We start from the raw sequence: 10908 nt of genomic DNA, 5'->3' as shown, positions 1-10908 counted from the left end.
GAAAATCCTGAGCCATTTAGAACAGAAATAGAAAAGCTGTTTGAATAAATCTTCTTTGTTTAAATCACTAAGAAGGTAGATAAAAAGACAAAAGGAGTCCCTTTTTGTGTGTATGGGCATACTTACACACCAAATTTTCCTTACACAACAAACCCAGAAGTTTGGGTGTACAATGACAGGTTATTTGACAAACATCATAATAAAGATTAATGAGAAGTTGATATATAAAATAGTTATGATTCATAAAAGCTGTGAATACAATATGGAGTCACAATCAGAAAACTTTAAACATTGTGTCATAGATGCACAATTACATTGGGAAGTATAAGAGTGAAAGGAACATGATGACTTTGAGGAATACAGATGAAGCAAATGATAAAGAAAATCTGGGTAAAGTCAGCAGACTTGTCTATTGTATTATGAATTGCCAAGTAATTATAATCACACAGTAGTATACTACTGGTGCTCTATCCCCGTGGCATTCATCAGGTAGATAAATACTTGCATCTTATGGTTGGCAAGATTCTCAGTAAATATGTCTGCATTGTTTGAAGCAGAGTTTGTATTATTTATAATGCACATAAATACATAGTGGGAAGGGATTTACTCTCCATAGAAATACACAGGAACACAGGCTCTTAATGACCTTACAACTGAAGTGCTACTTAAAAGCCTAGCAAGGATTTATGTAAAGCATTACAAATTGTTTTTTTTTCAGAAACCATTCTGCTCTTGCATTAACTGTTAGCTGAATTCTTGAGCTCAGCATGCCAAGAAGTAGCTAAGCATATTTAATTGCTGTAATTTAATAGGAAAAGCCACAAACCAGGAATTTCATAAATTAATAAGGAATCATCTATATGAGTAACATTCATCATCATATTCAAGCTCATCATCCTCATCATCCTCCAAAAATCCGTATCTAAATTTGCGATAAATTGTGCCATCCTGGCCCATATACACAATGTCATCTTCTTCATCATCATCTTCATTATTCCGATCTCTATACTCAATCACTTGGTCTTCCTGGTAGTTGGGACTCTCGTGGTAGTTGCTCACATAGGAAGGAAAACTTTTGGAATGATCTGTCAGCTTCTCATACCCACCTTTATTGACAGGCTGGGTTTTAGCTTGTGATTTTCTCCAGATGAATACAATGGCTCCAGTGACAAGGAGAAGTAAAATGCAGGTAATTATAAAGAAAGTAGGTTTGCTTTCCCTTTCAGGTGGTAAAGTGGTTTGTAATACACAGTCATCTGTATCAGCAGTTAAAAAAATAAAGAAGAAGAAAGAAAAAAAAGAAGCAGAAAATTAAATGAGCTTTTGTACATGTGTAAGGTGGGATAGGTATAAGTCTTGAAAAAGCCCAGTGTAACCTGTAGGCCTGCTTACATTTTTAAATGCATTTGACTAAATACTGCTCCAGGATAACAACTGTGTTCTTGTATCTGTCATGATACATAAGGATGGGATAGCTATGTTGCTTTATTAGATTAAAAATAACCAGAGAGAAGTGGAGCAACAGGCACACAAACATATTTTGAACCAAGGAGTTTGAAATGCAATTATTCAGGTGGCTCTCCATTGAAGCAAACACTTTCTAGTCACATAGCTTATGAAATGCCTGGCCTTTGGACACAATAGCTGTGAGTGAAACCAGGTGCCACATCAGCCACGACTGCTGTTTGTACAAAGCACTTCCTATTCTAGGGATGGAGCAGTAGGGATATGCTGTGTGTCAGCAGCAATGATTTTGATCTATTTATCTTTTGAGTTTTGAATGTTAGCCTAGTCAGTCATAAAGCCCTTCAGCTTGAATACTGCGCTTCAGCATGGTCCTACCTTGTGTTTCACTGCAGTCACAGCACTCTGAAGTACCTGCCAGGTCAGAGCCACTGCAGCAGGGCAGGCAGCGGCTTTTCTCCAGGTAAAGTTGCATGCTGACTGGGCAGACTGTGCAGTTGAAAGGCCCAGGTCCCTTGCATTCAGTGCATGAGCTGTCACATCTCTCACACTTTGGCTCATCGTTCTTCAAACACAGAACACAAGCAATGCACATTTCATTTTATATTCTTTGGACCTGACCTGATAATTCTGTCCTGCCAGTCATTGTCTAGGTTGTCACTTCTGGGCACCACAGTTGTCAATGGCAAAACATAATAGTGAGTAGGAAAACTAAAATTTGATTTATATTCCCTGGGTTCTTGGTGATTTGCTCATAGGGGTGAAGGTACTGTAGGAGATTGCAGGTCTCATGGGCTAGACTGCATAATAAAATGTTTCAGACTGCAAGCTCTTTGGCCAGAAAGTATGGTTTTGTTTTGATAGTCTCAAGCTAGCAGATCTATATACTTCTTTGGTAAAGAACGATGGTAAAGTAGCTTCAAGATGTGTACTCAAGAGCGTAATTAAGAAAACTGACATGTGGGAAGCAATATGACATAAAAAAAATTAAAAAGGCATCTGAGAAAGAATTTCCTTTCTAACTTGGGAAAGAGCAGAAATAAGGAATAAAGCTGGCTGGAAACTTTCTAGCAAATCAGATTTTTATTAGATTGTGTTGGTTCTGTTTTACAGAAACAGCTTAGGTGGATGTCTGTTACTCAAATTTCAGATAGGCTCCTGGGAGCTTCTGTGTACAGAAACTACCAGAGACCATTATTGTCGCATCTGCTTTGCAGTATGCTCTGAGCTCAGGTATTTCAGGGTTTCTAATGTTCACAATTCCTGGCCTATTGGGAAGAAAAAAAAAAAAACAACAAAAAAACCCCTGTATTTTTCTGCCATGGAATCAGGACCCCATACGCACTGTGAGGATCTGGAAACTCCAGCAACCTTTCATCAAATTCATTCTCAGACCTGCAAGTCTGCTGGCCCTGAATCACAGAACACGGGCAAGATTGGAGGGTCATAAGAAGAGGTCCAGTTTCTCATACTTAAAACTCTTGCAGAGAACTGCAGACCTCTGTGGTCCCCAGCTCTTAAGCTGTTTTCTCAGGCTCACAGATACGGAGCAGCACGGCTAAGGGGACATTCCAGACCAGACTCCAGGGTATGCAGCATCCCAGGCCAGCTGGCTTGCCTTGCTGATATATTCTCAAATAAACATCTTTGAAAGACTGTTGGTGTGGAAATCTGGAAGCTGGAGTGCCCAGACTTGTGGCACAGACCCAACTGTAATTGTAGTCCTACTCTACTAAATATAAAGCTCTGTTAACTCAGCCTGTCCCTCTACTAGCTATTTCTGCCAGCAGAGCTGTCAGTCAGGAATGTGATACGATTTCTTACAGACAAAGCTGCTGAAATCCATGAGGAAATCTCAATTATACTGGAAGTAAAAACACACAAACCTAAAACAGTACTAATATAGCTGGTTTTGTTGACATGGCTTTGGTATCATCACTGACATAGCTGTGCCTTTATATTTACTGCTAGAGGATTGCTGTATAGTTGACAGCCTCAGAAAGAATGCTGCTTCTGCCAAGATATGGAAAAATGTAACCAGCCTCAAAATGTAGAGAATATATATTCTGTGTTGTTTGGACTGTGTTCAGAATTTGAATTTCAGCATGTGAATCACAGAATAAAATGCCTTACAACTAGGTACCTCTTGTCCTGGTGTCTCCTGGACTTTGTATTCTCCAACAAGGCAGTCTGAGTTGCACATTCCAGCTAATAAACTGTAGCTCCATACGCAAGATGTGCAGTGGAATGCTCCCTTTCCTAGGAAAGCAAATAAAACAACAATATTGCAACAGGAAAAAAAATGTCATCTGCCTTCCTTTAAAAATTATACTGACAACTGTCACCAAAGAAAACTATATTTATCAGCATAAAGAATCAGCAGTGAGGAGTTTTGCATGAGGATGCTGGAATAAAAAAGATCTTGGGCCTGGCCTTGAGGTTTTATAAGTCTGCAAATTGTATTTCTTATGTGCTTTGATAGTAATGAAAAGTTAAGGGAATCAGTTGTACAGGGAAACTCCCAAGACATACAGGAAAATCAATTGGGTCAATGCATTGAAGTCAACATGTGGGGACTCTTGGCCAAATGCTACCCTTCACCATCCCAATACTTACTAGGCCTGCTAGTTAACCTATTTCAAACCACAATTAATTACATCATGTTTATGTTTGAACAGCAAAACAAAGCCTTTATTTAAATAGGAAAAAGTTCTTCACTAGGTGGAGGCACAGCATTACATGCAATTAGTGTGTTGGAGACTCTTTGAAGATAGAAGCTGCACACAGTATTTCTGTGAAACATGGACGTGAAGGGTTTGTCCTACACGTTAAGATGCACCTGCTCATTTTGCTGCAATTAGAAGGCATTTTCTGCCACTGTCTCGAAGAAATGGAAATAGCTCACATTAGTACTAGTTAAACAACTGAAGTTATCATCCTTCTTCCAGGCAACGTTGGGTTTGTCTTCCCCCACTTGAGAAACAAGAGACACTAAAACAATTCCTTGCTTGTACGTCAGCAGTGCATTCATATTTCAGAAGACCTACTGGTTTGTTTTGTCTTAACATCTCTATAATAATGATACAAAATCTGTCCAAATAAAGTAAAAAATTATGTAAGTACACTAAAAATTGGAATGGCTAAACTTTTGTCCTAAATCCAAGCCAAAATATTTCTGATGCTTGTTGCAATGTTGTTATAGAATTGCATTTTAATAGTTCTTAAGAGTGGCTTCACTCTATGAGTCATATCCAGTTTTACATATTGTTATGATGCAATTAGCCATCTGTGCTATTCAGTATATCCACTATCCAAAACAAATTTCAAATGTTTCAGTATGGTGTGGTGTAAGCTGCAGAATGACATGTGTTAGCTATCATCTGATTCCAGACAGAAAGAAGAGGACAGCCCAAAGACTGAGATATTCAGTCATTCAGTATTTTTGTCAGAAAGGAGGCCCACCTCTGCAACCAACAGAGCCCTTTTCTTTGAATTTGGTGAGCATCTCTGTGAGAGGCCTGGTTGACAGAAGAGTCTTTGCTGCTATTTTCTGTTTATTTCTCTTCACTGACTTGGCATCTAGACTCAAGTGACTATCTTTACACTTCTTATGCTCCCTGGCTGCAGGCAGCTCTGCAGGAAGCTTGACAGGAATCCATTTCCTTGCTTTGATATTGATCAATCAATACTCTAAAAGGTGGCAGTGTGGACTGGCAGGCACAGAAAGTTGCCTACAGCCAGGGAGAGCCTGGCAGCTTCAACAGGGGTCTGCACCACCCACTGTAGCTACTTAGATTATGGACAGTCAGTAGCACTGTATGTGGTATGTTTGTGAAGAGTTTCCAGACCTTGGGGCATAGAGTAGATAAAAGTAAGAACATGTTTTGGTAACCCTTGGCACGTGTTTTCATAATGGTTTTGTTTTTTTTTAAATCAAAGCAGAGCATGTGCTTTTACCTTCACAAGTTTGGCAGGAAGGATGGCATCTTTCACAGACATTGTTGTCCTCATCTTCATAGAAATACTCAGGACAAGAGCTAACACATTTGTTCTTGGAGCGCAGCAGGTAGAAATATGCATCACAGAAAAGGCAGTCTGTGGGTTGAGGTCCCATACACTCCTTACAACCCTTGTGGCATCTCTCACATGATCCAGTGGAATTTTGTGCATAGTATCTGAAGCACATCAGACAGTTATAACTTTACATAAGGCCAAATCTATTTTAATTTTTTTTTTCTAGGAAAACAAAATATCATCCTTAGCTTTGGAGGAGACTAAAAGCTTGTCTCTCCTGCTGTGACTCAACAAAGATAAAATCACTTGCTGCTTGCCCAGACAATAGCTGATGTGTGTTGGGCAGAGCCACTGGAATGACTCTTGGAAGGTGCAAAGATAACATCAATCACTGGACCACAGCTGGCCTCACAACAATGGACTGAGGCCACCTTTGGGAATATGCATAAAACAAGATAATCTCCACCCATCAAGTACCCTGGAAAGGGAGGATGGTGAGACAATGGATTCACCACCTGTTTCCTGATGTGTAATGAGTGTGTGGGCAGGTAGATGGAGATGGAGGAGGCGGACACCCCCCCCCACCCCCCCCCCCCATCCAGACCCCTGCCCAAACACACAGGAATACACAGAAAGATTTCCTGGGGAACCATACCTGGATACTTACCTAAGGATAATTTCCTGGCCCCTGATTTCCTGAGGCACAATACCTGGACACATTGCCAGGGACTTAAAAACTGTATAAAAGACTTGAGCAACTACTGGCTTAGTAGAAGAAAAACGGAGAACCAAAAACACAGATGAAGGAAAACACAGGAGAAGGACCATGCTGCTGAGAAAGAAAGCACGAGAGAAGGAAAAGCCTGGGAAAAGGCTGCTCCAAAGAAAAGAGGCCATGTAGCCTGGAAGAAGCAGACCAAACCCTCTCTCCATGCCCTAAGTTCCGCCTGCTGCAACTCATGGAGCTGAAGAGGCTGCTCAGAGGACCACATCTCTTCCAGAGCCACAGCCTCAGCACCATTTCTCTGCAGACCCAACATCTTGGGGTCAGAGTGGCTGGAGAGCTGCCAAACAGAGAGGGACCTGGGGGTGCTGATTGACACCCGCCTAAACATGAGCCAGCAGTGTGCCCAGGTGGCCAAGAAGGCCAATGGCATCCTGGCCTGTATTAGGAATAGTGTGGCCAGCAGGGGCAGGGAGGTCATTGTGCCCCTGTACTCTGCATTGGTTAGGCCACACCTTGAGTACTGTGTCCAGTTCTGGGCCCCTCAGTTTAAGAAGGACATCGAGACACTTGAACGTGTCCAGAGAAGGGCAACAAGGCTGGTGAGAGGCCTTGAGCACAAGCCCTATGAGGAGAGGCTGAGGGAGCTGGGATTGTTTAGCCTGGAGAAGAGAAGGATCAGAGGCGACCTCATTGCCCTCTACAACTACCTGAAAGGTGGTTGTAGACAGGAGGGGGTTGGTCTCTTCTCCCAGGCAACCAGCACCAGAACAAGGGGACACAGTCTCAAGTTGTGCCAGGGGAGGTTTAGACTCGAGGTGAGGAAAAAGTTCTTCACTGAGCGAGTCATTCGTCATTGGAATGGGCTGCCCAGGGAGGTGGTGGAGTCGCCGTCCCTGGAGGTGTTCAAGGGGAGATTGGATGTGGCACTTGCTGACATGATCTAGTTGTGAGGTCTGTTGGAACAGGTTGGACTTGATGATCCTTGGGGTCTCTTCCAACCTTAGTTACTGTGATACTGTGATACTGTGATACTGTGATCTCCTGCAGCACCTTTCCTTCACAGACTCAAACTGTCTTGTGGGGGGTGAGGGGTGTGGTAATATAATACCTTTCCTCTTCTCTCTCTATTTTCTCTCTCTCCCCTTCTGATCCATCCACTTTATTTGTGTAATAAATAGTCTAGCTGTTGATATTTTGGCCTCGTTTGTGCCTCTCATTTCACAACACGGGAATATTCAAAAGAACTGAGTCTCTTTCCCTCTCTGGACCAAGACGAGCTTTTACTGTGATTACATCAGTGTGTAAAAGTGATATTGATGTGATCGTAGTAAACATTTGCAATCTCAGTGAAAATAGAATTCCTTTTGTTTAATTCCTGTTGGCCACTGGACTACAACTCTAAAGGAAGACTTTGCACATTGAGGGTGTAGAAAACAAAGATTTCTAAAATCTAGGGTGAATTCAGGCACAATGTAAGTTTATAAACGGGCAGCAGTCAGAAAACCTCAGCTCTGTTTTGGCTTTGCAAGACATACCCTGGAGATGTTGGATAAGTACTGAATACCTCACTGCTGCTGCTGACCTGCTGTCAGATGGAAATTCAGAAATTTTATTTCCTTTCAGTGGACAAACAGGCTTAGCTAAAGAATACAAGCAGAGGAACAGTGTTCACCTAAGATGTGCCATCAGAGAAAAAGAAGAGTTTCTGCACTGTAGTTTTGTTAAGATGTGATCATTAGAGACTTCCAATTTTAACAAGATGATAGGTCTATGTAACAGCCAGTATGGGCCTGCACCAAAAGGGAAGATCCACTTCCCAAATTTGAATTTCTGAGACATAGTCACAAAAGCACAGTGAATTCATATTTTGAAATTAGACATGTCTTAATGAAGTTGGGGTCTAGAATTATAAGGCTTCAGCTGAAAGATGTTTTAATAGTTTCATTATGCTTCATTATAAACATTCACTTAATGCAAAATGAAAGTAACATCATCTAAACTTCAGGTTAAGAGGAGGCTGCAAGGTGGCTTAAAGGAATTTACACTGCTTCCTGTACCTAAGTCGAGTAACTTAGTATATCTATTCTGCTTCACACTGTTCTAGATAAACATAAGAGCTTCCTTGGATTGTAAGAATGGTCACACCATATCAAGCTTGTCCCAGTTTGGCCACCAACTTAATAGTTTTTTACTGTGAGTGATGGGGTTCCACTACCTCTATACTGGGACAACATAAGAATTTTTCACTTGAAAGTGGAACTCTGTTCTATTTTACTCTGATGTAGTATAGGAGAGATTCATCTAATTTCTCAAAGCTTTCTCTGTGATGTAGCCCTTAACTAAAGATCTTGGACCTTACCCTTCTGGACACTGGTTTACACATCCTTTTCCTTGTCTGTACCACCCTGGTTTGCAGGAAAGGCACTGTGAGCTGTGTTTTCCGGTGCAAGTGGCACAAGCTCTGTGACAGGGGTAACATTGTCCCTCATCGCTGTCAACGTAATACCCATCTGGGCATGTTTCAACACAGGTTGTATCTGAACAGAAAACAATGCATAATTACAAAGCGTTTTCACTATTCATATCAAACATCTCATATACCTGTGATAAAAAACACTCTGTAAACAGAGAGCACGTATCCAAACAAGAAAAGAGTATCTTGAGATACAGAAATTATTTTTTGTTTCTCATAGCTCTTGCCAGTGTGTTAGTCTTAATTTCTACATTTTATGCATATTACCAGGCTCTTCAGAACAGGTAATTTGTTATCTTCAGGAAATGTAAATGCATAATGCATAATAATAACCAGCAACTGTGATTTCTTTCAGAATACACAAAAGAAGAATTAGCAGTTAGGAAACTTTCTATCTTCATTATATTTTTTCTTAGCGTTCAGTCTAAGCACAAACATCATGGTATTCCTTGTATGTGTTGAATCTGATGGCATATCTAAGATTTAGTGACATCTGTTCATTGGTCTTTACACTGTCTGTGGCTGCTGCTTTACGTTATCAGTATAAATGTTTGTAATGCTGCCAAATGTGCCAGGTACATCCCACATTTTCACTGAGATTTCAGTGAGCCATTAGACTAAGGATTTTGAATGAGAAATTAGGACTGATGCAACAAACTGCAAGTACATCAAGTTAAGACAGTGCTGATTACTCATTAGTAGTTTGTACTCATTAGCTACCTTGTTTGTATAGTTTTGATGCCCAGGTTGCAACTTTAATCTCCATGGGGATTAAAGCAGTCAGCATGACAATCTGAGCTCTTTGTGAGAGCAGTTAATAAAAACAAACAAAAACCAAAGGATATCCTTCTTGTCTTTTTAAGTTCCTTGTAGGAAACAAGAAGAAAAATACATAGTGAGTAAATGAAACACACAAGTTCTTCTTAGCCATGGAGTTTGCTGGGACTTAAAAGTTGAGCTTTGGCCTCTGTGAGTGGCAAGCCCAGTCTCACAAAGAGTTTCCAGGCAAGCTATCTCCACACAAGCTATCTACTCGTCCAGTCAATTTTGCAGTATTTAGATTGGCAGAGGTGTTTCATAAATTTGACAGAAACTTGCCTATTTCTTGCTTTCTGTGTTCGCAGGAGCAAGACACTTACTGAAAAGATAGTGGTTATTTGCACAGCTAAGACACTGATGTTCTGTGGGTCCTGAGCAGTGAAAGCATTTCTTATGACAAGGCTTGCAGTTCTGAGTCTTCTCAACATAGTACTCGGTATGAGAGCAGCGTCCAGATGCCACACAGTGCCCATAATTGTTCAGCATCAGGCCATTTCTGCAAGTGAGGCAGGCAGTGGAAGAAGAACAAGTCTGGCATGTCCTGTTGCATGCTGGAATGGACAAACAGAAAGAATATAATTATTTCTCGCTGCATTTCAGATTATTATTTCTGCTTTAATTTTGAAAAAGGCAGTCATTACCTCAGGTTGAGTGGCTGAGGGAAACAGAGCAAAAGCTCTGCTTTGGTACAGTCAAATCTTTTACTGTTTTGAATCTTACACAGGCAATTGAGTTTCCTTTTGCATTTGTTCTGCTCTCACTGAACAGTGTTTTACAACATGCTGTTTCCAGCAAGGTTCAGCACTTTACCAGAGTGGTTGCTTTTAATGTAAACACATTTAACTTTGACACTTCTCTCTTGGCTTTTCCCAGTTGTTGCTGTTCTGAGTTTGGCCTTGTTATTTTTCTGCATTAGCTATGTCCTCTGTTTCTAAGACACTGATAGTAACAGAAGTGGGTACACATAGGCCCTTTTTGGATTGTCTTTAGCCAGACCCACTTCTATCTCAGTAGGGTTCTGGGGAAAACAAAAGTTGCCAACCTTGACAGTCTTCAGTGGCTTCTTCATAGTAAGTCCCTTCAGGGCACTCTTCAAAACACATGCCATTATAGAGGACAAAGGAGTCCATGGTGCAGTCAGTGCAGTCATCTGAGTCTGGCCCTTCACAATCCTTGCAGTCTGCATGGCAGGGAAAGCAGTGCTTGTCTTCAGCATAGAACTGAGAAGGGCAGTCTTGTACACACTTACCCTCATGCAGGAAGAATTCATCCATGCACTCTACAAAGGACAGTGAACAACAGGTAAGCAAAAGGGCAATGTAAATACTGAGCTCTGTAAGTGAAGGAGTGAAGAAATCCTAGGAAATCACAAATTCTGTAGTGCCTGTCATAACAGACCACAAGAGCACAG

The 10908-nt window shown here is 41.1% G+C and overlaps 1 protein-coding gene across 1 annotated transcript in view; it reads right to left on the bottom strand.

Moving 5' to 3' along the window:
• Positions 1-732: 732 nt before the first annotated feature.
• Positions 733-10908, bottom strand: part of PCSK5 (proprotein convertase subtilisin/kexin type 5) — a 292051-nt gene continuing 281875 nt past the window's right edge. Inside the window, exons 31-37 of the mRNA XM_054178077.1 lie at positions 10540-10776; positions 9818-10048; positions 8565-8742; positions 5422-5639; positions 3608-3723; positions 1843-2029; positions 733-1256 (exon numbers count right to left, since the gene is read on the bottom strand). Coding sequence (XP_054034052.1) covers positions 853-1256; positions 1843-2029; positions 3608-3723; positions 5422-5639; positions 8565-8742; positions 9818-10048; positions 10540-10776 — 1571 coding nt within the window. The 3' untranslated portion in view covers positions 733-852. The remainder of the gene's footprint in view (positions 1257-1842; positions 2030-3607; positions 3724-5421; positions 5640-8564; positions 8743-9817; positions 10049-10539; positions 10777-10908) is intronic.

This window comes from Dryobates pubescens, chromosome Z (assembly GCF_014839835.1).
Source record: "Dryobates pubescens isolate bDryPub1 chromosome Z, bDryPub1.pri, whole genome shotgun sequence".
Lineage (NCBI taxonomy): Eukaryota > Metazoa > Chordata > Aves > Piciformes > Picidae > Dryobates > Dryobates pubescens.
This window is presented reverse-complemented; position numbering and strand designations above follow the sequence as displayed.